Raw genomic sequence first — 19,380 nt, 5'->3', positions numbered from 1 at the left:
CGTGAGTTTCTGTGTCCCCAGATGCACAGATACAACTGTTTGAAAGTCAGAGTCAACACAGGGTGGTCATGGTCTAAGCCAGGTTTCACTGCCTTTTTTTTTTCTATTTAATCACAAGGAGCAGTAAGTGGTATGAGGGTGGTTGAAGGGTTTTTTTCAGTGATCTTTGTCACTGAAAAACTATGGGCATGGAAGACACTCCTATTGACTTCTCTTCAGTTAGCAGTCATCAAGGTTTCAAAAACAAAAGAACAACAACTTGCACATCACATCTGCAAAGTACAGAGCCCAGATCTTTGGGTTAACATAAACAAGGAGTTTATGTTTTGTGTTTTCTACACTTACCTGATAAAATTTCTAATCTTGCTTGAACTGCATTTTAATAAAGTTGCCTTTTATAAATCATTATAAATCTTAGTACTTTGTCTTCAAGGATCATTTTCAGGTAGAAGTGACCCCATATCACAACTTTTGTGTTTCTACAAGGAAGCAAATCTTACATGGGATAGGCTACCTTTAATGTTTAAAGCGTCTTCCCAACCAACAGTGTAGGATCCTCTATAGTTATAGGTTGCTTAATGCAATAAGTTTTAAATAAGAGTAAGTTATTTAGAGTTATAATATTGTGATGTAGTATGCTGTTTGCTTAGGTTTATTTGCTTAGCATGAGTAGCTCGATTTTTTGAAGTCTTAGGCTGCAAACTGTGAACTTACACCTAGATATGCTTTTTGTTGAGAATTAATTATTAATTAATTTTCTCCTTACTAGCTGCTACAGTGCTGTGTTTTGGATTTAGTATGAGAATAATGTTGATAACACACTGATGTTTTAGTTGTTGCTATGTATTGCTTACTCTAAATGAAGGACTTTCAATTTCCCATGCTCTGCCAGTGAGCAGGTGCACAAGAAGTGAGCAAAGGGTCAAAAGGGGCATCTGTTGCCTCTCTGGAGCTGCTTGCTGTGAAGGGACTTAACTTGCAGTTACAGTCTGAGGTGGTGTGTGACTCCTTGAATGGTGTGAGAATGCTTGGGCAGCGGCTTCTCCTTAAACAGTAAGTATGTTTGCATAATGAACTGAAAGGACTTCCAAAGTCAACTTGATCAAATGGGAGTCAGGCAGCCAAATGCCTCTAAGATTTGGTCCTCAGATGTCTCAGTTTGTAAAACTTACACTCTTTGCCATGGAGGAAGGACAAGAAGGCACAGCAGCAAACAACACGGATTACCTGAGCATCTGATAAGCAGAATTACATTTTGCCTAAATAACCTCAGAATATCCAAAGTCTAAAAAGCTCTCACACAGTGTGCCCCACCAACCAAAAGGGCTTAAGAAAATAAAAACTAGGTAGCCACACAAAGACAGTAAGAAGCAAGGCTACAAAAGATTTTGTCTGATTTTGAAAGAAAAATGTGTAACACAAAACCTTGCTAGAGGATGGAGGAAATTTGAAAAAGGTAAAGGGGGTAAAGGGGAAGGGAAAGGCCAATAACCAAATATATTAATCTTTTGGAGGGCAAGTTTCATTTCATTTTTCCTTGAAAGATAGGCCCTGACCATGGCTTTTCATCTCTGACAGATGGCTCTCAACGTTTTATTAGTATTCTGTGTTCTGATGTGGCATATCATCTCTAGGGATAGCTCTCCTTAACTGTCCTATCCATCCCCAGCAGATTCACCTAGAATATATATTTTAATTGCATGGCTCTGAAAAGAACAAAACCTTAAAAAAGCTAACGTTGTGTCAATCAAACCCTCAATGAAGTTTCCATTCGAATAGAGTTATTAAAGGCGAGCAAATAAACAGAAGTCCACCTGCAACTATTTTATATCAAAGACATAAAAAGCAACAATGGCTTTAAAATATTTTAATAAATGCTTCCCTTGAGGATGGAATAATAGTAGAAGGAAAAAAAGTTAGTGTTTCAGAAGTACTTTCACCACATTTAAAAAAATACTTTGGAATTTAGACATGATACACACTTAAAAACATAACCCTCACTGCTGAGCTTTAAAACATGGATCGTGAGCCATCAATTACATATATAGTGATAAGTGAAATGCGACACTCAGAATGAATGCAATGGTTTCCTTTAAAATACAAATTACACTTAGAACAAAAGGCGCCTATTTTCTCCTAAGTCTAGCCTTTTCTAGTGGCCTAACACAATGAGAAATTATTACTATATTTTTAAATAATCTGCAACATTAAAAGTGCATATGACAATGTCACTTCAGTACAAATTACACAATACAGATAGTTTTGGTTTTTTTTCCCTGGGGGTGGCAGGGAACAGAGATGTTCTATTATTTATATAGAGAATAGCTACACTGACATTCCTTCCTCAGTTTGCTTCAATAAATTGTACTGGTCAAAACTCTAATGTGCAACAGCATACAGTAACGACCATTCCCAACAGTGGTATGTAGAGCTACTTTTCCTAATTTCTTCAGAAGTGGCAATCGTATTGGACAACACTGACTATCCAGCAGGAAATGCCAGAAGAAATTTCTACAAAGAAATGGCATCTAAACCACTATCCTTCAATGCCTTTTATACCCGATTCTTCAAATGTATCATTTTTCAATGGAATACATGGAAATAAACATCGAAAAATTTCAATAATCATTGTAACAAAGATATTTTTTCATTTAATGGAGGCGGCAAATACTTACCATATTATTGGCCCAAGCAATTAAGTGTCCTCTCCATTTTACATTTCTTATATTTCCTTCCCCTTCATGTAAAACCGAAGGCTTCCATCTATTCATCCAGCCTCTCTCATATAACAGCAACTATGAAGAAGTGCAACAATAAATGTTTCTGTGACACAGTGCTGTATGCAAACGCGGGAAGCATCTTTTCTTCATTATATCTTACTTTTTTTGGACATTTCAGAACCTATGCCTACAGCATTAGTGACAGCACTTCAGAAAGTTGGTAAGAAAACCAGGCCTCCTCACACCTACCCACCAATCTCAACATAGGCTCCTTCTTCCCTCCAAAAAACAGGTAGTCAAAGAAAGTTATCAAAGATCCCCAAGCCTGTGACCTTTTGCTTGGCTCCATGTGGAACTACACAGCTTTTCATAGGGGTCTAGAGATGCTGTGTTGTAGTCCCACATGTGCAAACTGCACTGTACCACAAGTGCTGCTGGTTGTAAAACTTGTGAGATTGGTAATCCCAGGTTCAGCAAATAAGGAAGCTATTTTAGAATATCTAAATGCATAGGAGATGTTACGAGATGCTTTGCATCAGCAAAGAAAAACCAAACTACAAACTACATGCAGACAGCCTGAAAGTCCATACTGGTTCCCGTATGTTTCAGAAAGTTATTTAATAGGATTACATGGAATCACTTTGAGAGATGCAAAGTGCAGCACTTGGAGGGATACCTAAGTAAGAAGTTGAAGTATCTATGAAGATCATACTCTAAGGTACCAGTTCTGACAACTTTTTCATGAGTACACCCTCATACAAACATATGCACAACTTGAACCCAAGCTAACACCTCACACTAGAAGGTGTGAAATTGCTGCCTGCAAGGATTTCTACCATGCTAAAACCTAAATGGAGTACTCATGTTGCTAGTATTTCCTATCTAAGATCCAGCTGTAGATGCTTTTTTATACAAGGTTTCCTGCCACTTGTATTTGGATAAATATGTCAAATGCTAGGACACTGGTTATTTAAAATAAGATCTTTTAGCAAAATAGAGATTCTTAAAGGCAATTACACAGACTGCCTCTCTCTCCTGAAGCCACAAGATGGCATCAGAAGACAAGAATTTTCTCCAACAGTTTAAAGCAGTCACCAGGTAGGATAGTCTGTCGAGAAACTTTCGTGAAAAAGCATGCTGCAGACACCAAACTTCTCACTCAAGCAAAATGACTTCATGTCCTTTACATAGCTCACATGAAGGCCCACCTTTTGGACAGCACAGATATTTTTTTCAATATACGAAAAGGCTACTCAGTTACTCTTACAAAATATGCTATTTTACAGCAACCATGGCAAGCCACTGAAAGCAGAGGTAACATCTATGCTCATAAGGCAGTGCCACGCAGAAGGATTCCCATTAGAAGGCTGGTAGGTAGATGAGACACACAGGAGCTGTCAGCCCAAACTATCTCCATTCAGAAGCTAAGGATGTCATTAAAGACTAAGAGATGTGCTGATCCAGACTTGAAAATTACTTTTTCCTAGTTTATGAACCCCTAAGGAAAAGCTAAACAGAAAAAGAACTGTTGCTTGGATGCTTCTTTCAATACCATCCAACAAAGACAGGAGCAAAATACATGGTATCTTTATTGAGACTTACCGGACAATGTTGCAAAAACTGACGCGGATGATGTGAAAGGTTAAAACTGGCTGATGTCAATTATATTAATTGAACTTTGAACCTTTTCTGCTTGCGACTGAATCAAGATTTAAGTATTTTTATTACATGCAAGATCCAGAGCAAATTGGGTATGACAGTTTGCACTTTTTTGTTACTGTTCATGGTTTGTGAACATTATGCGTTTTCATGACTGAGTAACAAACCACAAAGAAAGTAAGTTTTCTGAAAAAAACTTGGTGAGGAGACAAAATTTGAAAAATTCTGCTTCTGTCTATGCTCAGCTCTAAGCACATGCTTAATCAAATTTTCAGACCAAGGCAGTAGAAGACATCAGGCTGCTATTGCCTATAATAAAGATGGAAAGTGAATATGAATCACTGCAACACCCTGAATTCCTGGTTTCATATCAGCAAGTGCAATAGGTCCAACACTGAGGCCAAAGGACACTCAACATCGTGGCTTCAAAAAAAATAACATGTAATCTCAAAATGCGCTTTACTAATTTATCTTCAATGCAATTATCTGCATACTATTGATACACATAATGTGATTTATTTTATTTATATTTATTTAATGTGATGAATAAATCAAATTTAGTGTGTTTAGAGCAATGACACCTGGAAACTGAATTTGTGAACCAAGAACTTTCCTATGTGTTTTGGAACTGTTATCTACTGAACACATCTCTCAAAATAAGCAGACTAATTTACTTCTTAGTCTTCCTTTCTGTCTCCACATTGAAATGTTTGTCGTACCAGAAAATAATTTAAAACTTCGAAAGAAGCTAGACACATAACAAAAAATCAACAGTTTCTGGAGGAGTTTCTCCTACTACCTCCCCCTCTTTTTGGTAGGGGAAAAATATTTTAAGGCTTTATTTCCCATAAATTCCATATTATGGCAGTCAGCATTTACAGTACTTATATTTCAACAGCAGCCCAAATCCCACTTTCTTGCATTCTCTGCAACAAAGTTTACGTTTTTTCCTTTTTTCATTTACTCTCATAAAACTTTCTAGTCCTTTGTTACATACAATACAGTAGTGCACTTCCAGTGTATCCTGCATGGACTGCAATTCCATAACACAGCTAAAATAAAATAACATTTGACTTCAAGGGTCCCCACCCACACTGCTTCATAGTACACTGCAATCTTTTGTTAGCTCACTAATTATTTTGTGAATCTTAACCGGATCATTAAGAAAAGTGACACACTGAAATGTGTGAGACAAGAGGATGAAGCAGGACACTTTTTGGTTTTAAAAACAAGTGGATATATTTCTCTTGGATTAGTGATTACATCTCTGTGTTTTTCACTGAAAGAAGACTAACCTACTCCAAAAAGATCTCAAAACTCTACTTTAGAGTGCATCTGCTAAAGAGAAGAGAGAGAGCTCGGATTTAATGGAGCCTATCATGCAATTAGCATTAACACTAATTACATGTAATCCCAGTCTTTAAACTATGTACAGGAATTCCCAATCCTCTGAACAAAGAGGCCAATGATTGCAGCTTTGGTAGTATCAACACAATGAAGTAATTCAATTCAATTTCATCTCACTACCAATTACTGCCTTCAAAATACTGAAATAAAAGATATCAGTTCTCACAGAAATTTCAAAGCAAACATACTTTTACTGAAGCACTATGCACAGCACGAGTATTTTGTTTTAACATAGCACCTTCTATGTAAAATCTGAAGGAGTTTTACAGAAGAAGAGGCTTGAAACTTCATTTTCATAGCATCATAGAATCATAGAATCAACTGGGTTGGAAAAGACCTCTGAGATCATCAAGTCCAACCCTTAATCCAACACTGCTGTGGTTACTAGACCATGGCAATAAGTGCCACATCCAGTCTCATCTTAAAAACCTCCAGGGACGGAGAATCCACCACCTGCCTGGGAAGCCCATTCCAATGTCTGATTACTCTCTCCGTAAAAAATTTTTTTGTAATAAGCCTCCCCTGGCAGAGCTTAAGACTGTGCCCTCTTGTCCTACTGCTGGCTGCCTGGAAGAAGAGACCAATGCCCACCGGGCTACAACTTCCTTTCAGGTAGTTGTGGAGAGTGATGAGGTCTCCCCTGAGCCTCCTCTTCTCCAGGCTAAACAACCCCAGCTCCCTCAGCCTCTCCTCATAGGACTTGTGCTCCAGTCCCTTCACCAGCCTTGTTGCTCTTCTCTGGACCTGCTCCAGCACCTCAATATCCTTCCTGAACTAAGGGTCCGAGAACTCGACACAGCACTTGAGGTGTGGCCTCACCAGCCCTAAGTCCAGGGGAAGAATCACTTCCTGGTCCTGCTGGCCACACTGTTCCTGATCCAGGCCAGGATGCCATCGGCCTTCTTGGCCACCTGGGCACACTGCTGGCTCATGTTCAGCTTCCTGTCAATCCAAACTCCCAAGTCCCTTTCTGCCTGGCTGCTCTCCTGCCACTCTGTCCCCAACCTGTAGTGCTGCGTGGGGTTGTTGTGGCCAAAGTGCAGGACCCGGCACTTGGCCTTGTTGAACCTCATCCCGTTGGAATCAGATCATCTCTCCAGCTTGTCCAGGTCCCTCTGAAGAGCCCTCCTGCCTTCCAGCAGATCAACACGCCCCCCCCAACTTGCAAATTTGCTAATGGTGGACTCAATCCCCTCATCCAGATCACCAATAAAGATATTAAATAGAACTGGGCCCAACACTGATCCCTGGGGGACACCACTAGTGACCAGCCGCCAACTGGATGCAGCACCGTTCACCACCATTCCATTCACCATTTTGTAACTGAAGAGCCACTTTTCCCTGCCTTATTGCAGAATTAGGAAAAAAGTCCCTGTAATTTCCTTGTCCTGTTCTTTGTCTGGCTAAGTGGAAAGATGAGCCTACCTGTGGCATTTGTTCTGTGTTTCGGCACCTGTGTCATCAACTCTCACCTCAGCTAGGGAAGACCACAAAAACCTAAAATGCTACTTCCATGATTACAACTGATCACTACAGCTATTTATTGTTTTCAGCATAAAACCAACATTTACAGGCACAGTCAAGATTAGCAGATACCACAGAGGAACACAGAACAGCATGCTGCATGAAGACTTACTGTTTACTAGTGCATCTCTAGGAAAACATATAGCAACAATAAAAAAATTATCATTTCTGCTTGGAACAGCTGATGGACTGGATGAGCTCAAACGAGGCAGAGAATAATATAAACCTCAAGTTTTCTATTGAAGATGAACTTTTAAAATTTTCTCATAAAATGTTGTCTAAGGAGCTGGGGTGTGAACAGAGAGGAGGGCAGCAGGTGCAGTCAAGGGAAATCAAGCAAGGAGGCAGAGGCAGACAGCAGCATCAGGAGGTTTGCGATGGCAACAGTGAGAGACAAAACAGGAGCTACTGTTGTAGTTCATGGACAGAGAAACTAGAAATTTTGAGATGTTTAATACAAACAAATGCCATAGGACTTCTATTAGGCTGTATTTTTAATAACTCAACTGCCAGATTCCAGCTGTCGCCTATTCACAAAGAACTACAGAATTAACACCTTGGAAAGCAAATTCTGCAGTCTTGTAGGCAGAGAGACACATTTCATACATTTAGATCGTCTTTGCTTGCCACCTCGGGCAATGAAAAAAGTGTTTTACGCAGACATTTGCAAAACACACAACTATAGATTACATGCACATAGGACTATGATCTGTTCCCTTTACACGAACCAAATTTATTATAGCAAAAGGAGAATTTTTTTTTAGCAATAAAGAAGAAATGTACATCCAAATAATCATAAACAAGAAATGTAAGCAAAAAAAAAGGTTCATTATGTGAACAGTACATACTACATTTGCAAGGTCTCATCTGCTCAATAATATTGAATACATCTGGGCACTATACATTGCAGCAAGGAAATCGTGGACCAGTATTATTGTGGCTTGCTTGCTGCTACAGCTTGTTTCCTACTTATGGTAAATTATCCAATGCATGGACAGAAATTGCCATAGTATTTACTCTTTCTTCACTTAAATCAGACCTTTGAGTATTTACTGACTGACATTTTATAGCTTACAAAGCAATCTGCCTTTCTTGTCTGGTACTCTTCTACCCAACATAATGCCAAACAGCTGACTATCTGCTTTCTAAAAATGGACTGTGCTGCAAACAGCATCCTGACAATTTAATAATTTGTCAAAGTAGTCCAGTTATTATGAAGTACATATCATAGGGTTCAGAGGTAAAGGTCATCTACTTACTCACCAAGCAAAGTGCATCTGCTGACACTAAAAAGCAGACAATTAAAAAAAAAAATCTGAGACATTCCTTGGCAGACTTGACTTTAACGTACAAATTCCACTACCCTAACAGCAGTCGCAGATCCCCAAGAATGCTATTTCTCTTCCCGTTTGTGCATTGTTCGCAGTCGCTATCCTTTCTCTACGTATGTTGTTGCTCTACTTGTAGTGGAAAGGAATTTAGGTTATCTTGTTTTGCATCTCAGGCAGGAATCGCCATTGGTCCAGGCCAGAATTCTGTCATTGAAATAGTATTTTTAATTTTTTTTACAATGAGAAATTTGCCCCAGGTAACACTAAGTTCTCTCTGCTTTTATAACAAAGAAAAAAGAGTCTAATGTTTAAGCTCAAACATCAATATGTTCAAATGTTAATTCTGGAAGGATAAAGGGGACAAACATGATCAGACACATCTGTATTTGTAAACCAGTTCTTACAGAGTATCTTCTTCAGCCAAAGAAACACAGACACTATTAAAAATATGTTTTTATACATATTTCCACCATATATATATTAAAAAAACCCCATAAATATATTATGTAGATATAGATACAGACAGATTTAAAGATGAGATTGCTAACAGTCACAGAGTAAATCTGCAGTTTTATCTTGGTTCTCTATCCCTTAAAATGTTTCAGATTAGATATGCAAATCAATACTTACTATACAAAATGCATGTCCTAGGCAAATGAGGAGACCCAATCCTTCAAGATACTGAATATACTACCCCCATAATGGCTTCAGAATTCATTTGCTTAATTTGTGGTGGGTCCCCACTACCATGCTGGGTAAAGAACCCCCAGAAAACCCCTTCATTAGTATACATTCAGCAGAGTGACTCAATCACTCCAGACAACTCACTTTCCTAGGAATTTTACTACAAAAACCTATTTGTCTAGTTATTAATGTTAATCAAAACATGAAATAGAGAGTCTCACTGAGGCCTCTGCTAAGAGAGGAACCTCAACTTCTCCTGCTTGACTAAGTTATCTTTATATAAGATGAGTAATTTGATATGTTGACTTTGGAACTGAAATATTCTTCAGTCTTCTTTCTTAGTTAGTTCTGTTTCTTAACCCTCAGGACATAATCGATACCTAGAGTTTATAATAACATTCATTTAGCTGATGTATTGGGAAAGACCAGCACTCTAACAGTTAAATCAAGAACACCTTGTTTTCAGCTTTAGCACCCTCATTTACTTGGCTTTTACCCTGTTATTTTCTGAGATTAGACCCTTTTTTAAAAGGTAGAAGGTTATGGCCTTCAATAGTACAGTATTTGTCTTTTCCCTTGCTTTGGAGCTCTACTGTCTGCTCTGGACAGACATGCCCTGTTATTTACAATACACAATATTATTATTTCAGGGTTACCATCATCTGCCAAGTCAGCACAATGGTGCTGTGGTTAATTGCAGAGATGGGAAAGAGGGAAGTGCCTCTTTTTAGTATGGTACCTACTGCTTCTCACTGTGACAGTGTCAATGTTTCCACAATACCGATCTTATTTCTAGGCAGAGGTAACATTCATTCATTAAAAAAGGGGCAAAATAAGCTTTTCTAACCCAAAATAGAAGGCAATGATATTATCTCAAGCTTAATGGAAGTTCTTGACTTTTAAAAACTTCACTTCAGTAAGCAAACAATTTATATTGGTTAATTAGTTCACAATACAATTTAGAGAAAAACCACTGTTAAAGGGCTTGAGTACCTGCCTAGTTAAGCAACTGTACAAACATATGCATGGTAGAGTTAAGTTTACAACAATGATTTAAACAGTTACCCTAGAGAGTACCGCTCTTAAGTCAGCCTTAGGTCAGGCTGAGCTTCTAAGATGTGGCAAATCTCTGTATTACACAACAATTCACCCAATTCACCCAAGTTCCAGACATCCACCTGTGCTGGGAACTGAGGACCTGCACTGTGCATCCCTGAAGCATGTCACTTAGGGTTTTTTCCCTCTGTCTCTCTTGAAAGTTTTCAGGATGGCCTGCAGTGGGTCTTTGAACTGAAAAGTGTATTTTTCACACATTTTATATCATTATGAAGAAAGGTATATTTCTCAAAAAATTAAGGAGGTGGTACGTCAGTACAGTACTGACGTACTGACGGAAGCCTATTCAACCTAAGGCAACTGAAGGCCCTCACTAAGACCTTAAACCATCTTGTCCGGGAGCTGCTTTATGCTGATGACGCTGCCCTTGTTGCCCACACAGAAGCAGCTCTGCAGCGTTTAACATCCTGCTTCACAGGTGCTGCTGAGCTCTTTGGGCTGGAAGTCAGCTTAAAGAAGACAGAAGTTCTCTATCAACCTGCACCTCAGGAAGTCTTCCATCATCCCCATATCACCATTGGCAAATCAGAGCTCAAATCAGTCCAGCAGTTTAATTACCTAGGCAGCCTCATCTCCTCGGATGGTAAGATTGACGGGGAGATAGACAACAGGTTAGCAAAGGCATATAGTGCCTTCAGAAAGCTTCATAAAAGAGTCTGGCGAAATAAACACCTGAAAAAAAGTACCAAGATCAGTGCTTACAGAGCCATAATGCTGTCTACTCTCTTATACGGATCTGAATCTTGGGTCATTTACCACCACCACCGGTGTCTCCTAGAACGCTTCCATCAATGCTATCTCCGTACAATCCTAAACATCCACCGGTCAGATTATTGACTAATACATCTGTTCTAGAACAAGCAGCAATCACAAGTATTGAGGCCATGTTGCTGAGAACACAGCTGCGTTGGGCAGGGCACGTCTCCAGGATGAAAGATCACCGCCTCCCTAACATCTTGCTTTATGGTGAACTTGCCACTGGCTGCCACAAGAGAGGAGCCCCAAAGAGAAGATACAAGGACTCCCTGAAACAACATCTCAGCCTTGGCCATATTGATCAGCGTAACTGGTCTACTCTGGCCTCCAGTTGGGAGGTCTGGAGACATACTACCTTTAACACTGCTGATGCTTTTGAGAAAGCATGCAGGTTCACTCTTGAGGAGAAAAGACAATGCAGAAAGAATCGTGCCTTGCAGAATATATCATCTAAGCAGTCTTTCTGCTGTGTCTTTTGCAACTGGACATGCCTATCCCGTATTGGCCTTTTTAGCCACCAACGCGCTTGCAACAAACGTGGGTAGAGCCCTTCCCAAATCTTCGTTCGTGAAGCCTAGCCATGATGAAGGAGGTGGTAATTTACAGTAGCTCTCTCCCAATCATTGCAGATTCTACTGAGGCAGATGCTAGCTATAAAATTAATAAATTTCATAAATTTAAGCACATCTTAACATGGTTTTCTGAGATGAGATAAAACAGAGTGTTAAGGTCAGGGGGTCAATTTCTTGTGCATGTGTGGTTTGGCTTCTTTGTTTTGTTTCACTGTAAGCCAAAATCTGTATGAAATTCAAGTAGGAAATCAAGAACATCCTACTCTTATTCTGAGACAACAATGGTCATAACTAGAACTAGAGGGGTTTGAGAAATTGATTAAATTTCTTTCTGGATACATTTATCTGCTCAAATTATCTTAGCAAACAACTAAAAAAAACCACTCAACTTTTAAAATGCTAATATACATTATGTCACCATCTCCCAGAAAAACAAAACAAAGATAGAGACCCTGCAACCCTTAGGATGAAGAGCTCACACAACACACACTGTATTTTTTTAATGTACATCAGAGGACTGGGCAATCACCAACCATATGAAGTTCAACAAGGGAAAGTGCTGGATTCTGCACCTGGGATGGGGCAACCCTGGATGTTCGTACAGACTGGGGAATGAGATGTTGGAAAGCAGTGCCACAGAAAGGGACCTGGGGGTCCTGGTCAATGGCCAGTTGAATAAGAGTCAGCAGTGCCCTGGCAGCCAGGAGGGCCAACCGTGTCCTGAGGGGCATCAGGCACAGCATCACCAGCCGGTTGAGGGAGGGGATTGTCCTGCTCTGCTCTGCACTGGTGTAACCTCACCTTGAATATTGTGAGCAGTTTTGGGTGCCACAATATAGGAAAGATATTAAGCTGTTTGAGAGCGTCCAAAGGAGAGCAGCAAAGATGGTGAAGGGCCTTGAGGGGAAGCTGTATGAGGAGCAGCTGAGGTCACTTGGTCTGTTCAGCCTGGAGAAAGAGGAGTCTGAGGGGAGACCTCATTGCAGTGTACAACTTCCTTGTGAGGGGAAGAGGAAGGGCAGACACTGATCCCTTCTCTGTGTGACTAGTGACAGGAACCAAGGGAATAGCCGGAAGTTGTGTCAGGGGAGGTTTAGGTTTTTCACCCACAGGGTGGTTGGGCATTGGAACAGGTTCTCCAGGGAAGTTCTTGCAAGAAGCATTTGGACAATACTCTCAGGCACATAGTGTGACTCTTTGGGATGGTCCTGCGCGGGGCTAAGAGTTGGATTCGATGAGTCCAACTGAGCATATTCTGTGATAGCATAAGAGCTTTAAACAAAGCTTTTCTTTTAAGCTTGATCCAAAATGAGGATATCCTTACTGCTACCCCTGCTTTGGCGTATGTGGGGAAGACATGCAGCATGCCTTTCACCACTGCCAGCTATCAGGGATGAAGTCACTGTGTTTCTGCAAAAGCTAAAAGAGCAGAGACGTGAGGAGACATGGAGGTCCTGTCCCCCTCCCTGAAGGAGCTCACCCAACTGCACAATCTCCAGACACAGGGAGAGAGAGGTGAGGTCCATAGCCTGAGGTTGCATGCTTCAGCCTCACCCTTGTGGACACTCCCTGTTGCCCCCCTACTACTCGTTGGCTTTACAGTTAAGGAAAAGTGTAAACATTCAGAAAAAGCAAATAGAAATAAATCATAGATATATCAGTAGGTGGAATTTAACTTTCTGAATTTTCAAAGAGCATTTTGTTATTTTATGAAGGCATATATTGCTCCTTTTGGAGGAGAGGAGAAAAGGGGCAAGGTTTCTACCACAAGGCTAGAGTTTTTATTTGTTGGTTTTATGAACCCATAAAATCAAATTACAGGTGTCGAGGGACATTTATTTCAATGCTAAATACCTTATGTTAAGATGTCAATTAAAGTTTTTCTGAAGGGGAAAGTTCCTCAGCAAAAAATGAATGTATTAAGAATGAGTATACCATTCCCCAGAGGACAGAATATAAAACAACCTGTCAAGTAATCAAAGATAACCAAAGAGAATGTGTTAACTCCCTGATGTTTTTTTCTGTTCAGCATCAGGTGAATGCAAGCTCTCTTCCCATCTGACAGAGCCCTGTTCTATTAATTTCTTGCTTCTCTCTTTCCATGACCCTTTTATCAGCACAAAAAAGCTTCACAAACTGGTGGCTGACACAGACATCCACTGACTGTGCATTATTTTAAGGACAACACCAACTTCTACCAGCCAGAAAAAGCTGTCAAGCACACATGCCACTTAAATAAACAAAGCACAGCTATGCTCTGAAACATAGTGAACTGTTAATTGAAAATTAAGTTGTATTCAGCACTAGGAGTCTGTATTTCTTACATGCTGGTAAGGGAGAGCCATGGCATTTGGTTTGATGCACCCGTGAGGCTTGTTCATACTCAATTTATAAGAGAAGGTAACAGAAAATTCCATGAATTAAGAAACTGTTCTAAATAGAACTTTTTATATTTTGACTGAAAATATGCCATGTGATATAAGATACTTGTAGGACCTGGAAGCAACTGTAATCTGAAACTCAGAATTGTACCATACACTAAGAAGACACTTAATGCACATTTGAAATACCAGCTGATCCAAATGGAAGACTATGTACACAGACAGAAGTGCTTAGAATGGTGTGAGGTCTACTCTACCAAAAGCTCTCCTTGATTCCTTTAAAAACAAACAAACAACAAAATCCATACCATGAATGAGAACTGATGAAAATACTTGGATTTTTTGGCCTTAAATCCCCAAACCAAACAAACAAAACTCCACCCCAAAAAATCACCCACAGGTGAAGCAAAAGAAAAATCTCAAACACCAAGATCAACATGCCTTGTAAGGATCAATATTAAGGCACAAACTTCTGCTTCCACTTCAAGAAATTAAAATAGAGAAAATCTGGCCTAGGAAATATAAATGACTTGTTTTTCAGGCTATATACACAGAAGTATTTCTACTCTGAAGCTCAACTTGTTGCAATATGTTTTTAACATAAAAAGTGCACTTTCCCTTCCCCTGGAATTAGTCTTAATTAAATAAAATTAATTAAATAAATTTAAATAAAATACATTTAATAAATTAAATAAGAATGGTTTGGAATACAATGCATAAATAAAAGGAAAAAGCAGAAGTCTTTGCTCTAGGTTTTAAAAATCACATACATAGCCTTCTGAGCCATTTCAAAAACCTATTTAAAGGTATCCGAAGTTCATTACACTAGGACTGCTTACCTTTTTTCCTCCTGTTACAAATTGCTTGAAGTGGGATCTTACAAACTGAGGATGAACAGCAACAATCTGGGGATGAGGGGGAAAGAGAGGATTGTGGATTAAATAAGAGTTTACATGAAGCACCACATCACTTTTTAAACTAGATAACCCTTTGCCAATCATCAAGTATTACAGGTGAATTCTTTCTCTGAAGTAAAGCCTAGTTGTTTCAACATCTCTGTTTGTTTTTCCTAGAAGAGAAGAAAATTCTTCTAATTATATGGTATATGACAAGTCTGACACTGAGAACCACATTACACCAAATCTACTTTTCTGTATAGCAAGCAGCAGAATTAGGACCAAACAGAACCCTTGCTGTGTGCAAGGGTTACCCCAATTAAATCTTGTCTGGGACCTGCCTAGAGGGCACACACACCTCAGCCCTGTCACAGGGCAACACTGTGTACCATCAACGCGTCTTAAACAGTTTCTTTGCCTTACACGTTCCATGTCAAGTACAGGAGATCCAGCTGTAAGAGCCGTAGAGACCCTAGGAAGCAACTGAGTCACATCTGGCATGTGTGAAAACGTAATGACCTTGTTCCTTTCCCCCCGCCCTCAAGAGCAGCTGCAACATGGGAGACCTCAAGCAGCAAAACACAATCATTTGCCCACGCCACCTTTCCTCTTGCAAGAAATGTTTCTGGCTAAAAACCACTAGATATTCCCTTTTTCAACACATCTCTAAAGCAGAGTAAAACTCAAGTTTTCAGACAAGGTACATCAGCATCCCTGCCCATTGCCTTATCCTGAGGTAGATTTAATAGACATGAACTGATTACAAAATATTGCCCTCACATTTAGCAGAACCCTCAGAATTTGTATCACAAATCTACAAAGAAAGAATTATGCTGAGACAGGCAATAGCTGAAATAGGACAATTTCACTTTGCCTTTTGTATTTGAAAAATTCAATAATACTCCTTACAAAACCACGATGGGCTTTCTTACTACCTAACCAGATCAAAAGCTTTTATATTGAGATAGAAAACTATTTTCTAGTGACTTGAATAACATTGCAAGGAGGTGGTATTCCTCTCTCTCATTTAGACTGAATGTGACCTTTCTGTTATTAAAAGACAACACCACCACAATTACTAAAGATTAAAACAAGCACTTACTTTAATAGGACAGTCAAATGTTTCATGAAACTCTTCTGCTGAATACAATCCAAACACTTGCACCTGAAAAAGTACATTTAAAAACCAAAAATATTTACCTAATAACCATTTGACAATTAACACTGAATGTAAAAAACTAAGGTTAAGTTGAATGCTAGCAGTTACATCTTTTTTCCTAATGGAAAAGAAGTCAAAATTAACAATTCAGAGACAATTGATACAGCTTAATCTTCTACTGTGGCATATCTCTAAATATTTACAGCAGTACAAAAGTACTTTTTTGAATCTTTTTCCTCCTTGGTTTTTTGGATTTTGTTTTAGTTTTTTGTTTGTTTATTTTTATTGTGGGGGGTTTTGTGTTTGTTTTTTTGTGTGTGTATTTTGGTTTTTGGACTTTTCTGTTTTGGTTTTTTTACAAATACAGTAAAAACTGCAAGTTCCTTTTGCTTTAGAGGCTGATCAAATCTGTTTAATAGATACTAACCTAAGTACGGTAACAGCAACATAAAAACATTCAGGAGAAGATAAATTAAAAATTCTTCCTTCCTGAGAAAGAATGGTAAGTTGTTTTTTTTCCCTCCAAGCAATACAAGGTTTACATAAGAAAAGAAATTTGTGACAATAAAGCAAAACCAGACTGAAATCCAAGTACAATATATTTCTTGGCATCCTCTCCTCCTCCCAAGTGCATTCTGTGCTATTTTGTTTTATTCCATGACCAGTGGTAATGTCTTTCTCTGAAGACTCCTTCCTTCTCTTTTTTGTTGATGTATCAGTACATTTAACAGTCAGCACTGAAGTTGTAACCATAGGCAATCAGAATATCTATCAGAATGAATCCATCTGAAGAAGCCTCAACATTAAATAAAAAAAAATTGTTTCTGCTGTCAAGAGAATTAACAGATTTTTTAAAATGTTTTCTTGCTTTTAGTTATAAAACAAGTACAGAGGCATCAAGTGTTATGAAATACTATTAGATTTAGATGCTATGACTACAGAATAGGGTTTCTCAAGATTTTTTTAAGTACAACCCTCTTTCGGACTCGTGCCTCTTCATTCAATACGCTACGTTCCCTTCCCCAACTCTCAGATGAGACAGTTGACAACCCAGTTCCTGCTGAACTTAGGAGTAAAACAGGGCTGAAGACTTATGGCCAGGAATCAGTAATTAATTTACTAGTTATGATTTCCACAAAGAATAATGACTGGTTTGCTTTTCCATTATGATTTTAAGAGGTTTCTACATGTTGTCACAAGCTGTTGAAACAAAATCATCCCAGGAGGGATGGACACCACTGGTGGAAGAAGAGAGAAAAAAGAGCATCCCATGGAGCGATCAGCAGGAAAACCGCATCTGACAGCAAATCTACTTTAGAAGGCTTTCAGACAGGCTCTCATTATTTTCTGGAAAATATCCTTCTTTTCTGGAAAAGGTAATCCCTTCAGTAACTCTGCTCTACATGTTCAACAGATTGGACTCAGAAGTTTTAAAAGATCTTTTAACCTTATTTCTTTCTCCCCATCTCCACCATGATTGCTTCAGGCAGAAAAATTTTAAAAAAGAAAAAAAGTAATAAAAAAATATAAATTCCCCTAGACAAAGACCTGCAGAACTAAGTCAGTAAATGCCAGTAATGGGCCTCAAAAAGTGAGGCTTAATGGCTCTAAAAAGATCAGTTCAGAGGACAAGAACCCCCAAAATTCCTTCAGACAGTCAAGGAGACAGAGTAAAAACATTAAACTTTAGGTAAACTACAAGAAGAACTAAGCCATCAGCGAGGAACTAAGCCATCCTCGGAGTGGCTCAAAGTTCAGCAGTCTCAGTGAAGTTTAAAACATCTCAAACCATCTCATCTCCCTTTCAAGTTTGTCTCCTGGATACATCTCCTAAGCAGCATTATCAGCTCAGTCCACCACTCATTAGCGAATATACTGCCTCTAACAACGTGCTTTAAAAATACTTCTGCATGCACTGTGTAGGGCTGAGCTACTGATCCAAAGGATTAGAAAAATCAATATTTGGAGACTGTAAGATGTATCACAAAGCTGTGATTATGTAAGCCAACCAAAGGGTTGTATTTGAGTTGGGCCTGGCTATAAGCCTAGAAAAGCTTTGGGCCGATGTCTAGAGGATTTTGCTTTCTTGGTTTTTGTTTTCATCAGTTGGCACAGCATATCCAATGCAACAGCCTACACAAAATAAGAAGGAGAGGAAAGAGAAAATAAAACTGAGAGAAGAAAGAAAAAAAAAGAAAATACATGGTTAAAACATAACAATGCAAATTCTGTGGAAGCAGAATCCTCAAACATAACAAAACAGCCCTCTCAAATTAAAACTAATTAATCAGAATTAGCAACAATGCCCTCAACATTTTCCTAATACTTAACTGAACACAGCAATATTTCTTTAAGAGTACGAAAACAAAATGGAGTGACTTAAAAGGAAAAAATAACTCAGCATAAAATACATGTTTTGTTTACTCTAGGGACATCATATAACAGTTTATTACTTCTTAATGTCCTATATTCCTCAGAAAGAAAGTGATTCTTTTGATATTACAAACCTATATTGGATTTCTCTATTTCTACTTTCCATGCTCACTCTGCTCATGATGCTCTTAGGTAGCTGGAAAAAGGATTTTGTGATTTCACTACATTTAAAATATCCACAACCCACCATTCCAGAGCATCAAGATTTAGCTGTTTTTTTGCTTCCACACGTGGAAGAAGTAACCAACCTTCAGTGATCAAAAGGCAGGCAAACAAAAACATTTTATCTACAAGTCGCATTTCTTGAAATGGATATTCTTAACATCAATGTTGTTACATGCATTAAAGATGACACAAAAACATGCAAACAATGGTTTTTCAATAGAATTTATATTTCTTCATGTAAAAAAAGTTACAAGCCAGAGTAAGGGTGAAAATTACACTGCTCTTATGTAACGACACGAGATTTTTAGCAAAATTGGGAGTCAGATCCAGGTTTTTCACGACAACGTACAACTAACTACGTACAAAACTAACACACAAAAAACTAACCTAAAAGATCCCCACAGTTCTGAAGCTGCAAGCCTGATTCCCTTTCTATTTATTCAAGCACCAAAATTCTCTTATACCGTAACAGTTCAACACCCAGCAGCGAGACTAGAGGGCTGGTGTTGGTTTTGATTTCTCTTCCTTTCCATGCCAGTGGTGACCAGCTGCAGCTGAGTCCATTGGACAGGAAGAT

General features: G+C 38.9%; 1 protein-coding gene across 4 annotated transcripts in view; it reads right to left on the bottom strand.

The window, feature by feature from the left end:
• Nucleotides 1–19,380, bottom strand: part of VPS41 (VPS41, HOPS complex subunit) — a 110,605-nt gene that overhangs the window by 48,559 nt on the left and 42,666 nt on the right. For 3 of the 4 annotated variants that reach the window (XM_027675872.1, XM_027675871.1, XM_027675873.1), the window contains 3 exons: nt 16,149–16,211; nt 14,990–15,055; nt 2,676–2,795 (listed from right to left, as the gene is read on the bottom strand). In XM_027675872.1, the coding sequence (XP_027531673.1) occupies nt 2,676–2,795; nt 14,990–15,055; nt 16,149–16,211 (249 nt within the window). Of the gene's footprint in view, nt 1–2,675; nt 2,798–14,989; nt 15,056–16,148; nt 16,212–19,380 lie in introns of those variants that run through there. The other variant, XM_027675874.1, reaches the window with a different exon arrangement.

Source organism: Neopelma chrysocephalum, unplaced genomic scaffold (genome assembly GCF_003984885.1).
Source record: "Neopelma chrysocephalum unplaced genomic scaffold, ASM398488v2 Primary Assembly neopelma1_26, whole genome shotgun sequence".
Taxonomy (NCBI): Eukaryota; Metazoa; Chordata; class Aves; order Passeriformes; family Pipridae; genus Neopelma; species Neopelma chrysocephalum.
The sequence above is the reverse complement of the archived record's forward strand: the minus strand, read 5'-3'. Positions and strand labels throughout refer to the sequence as shown.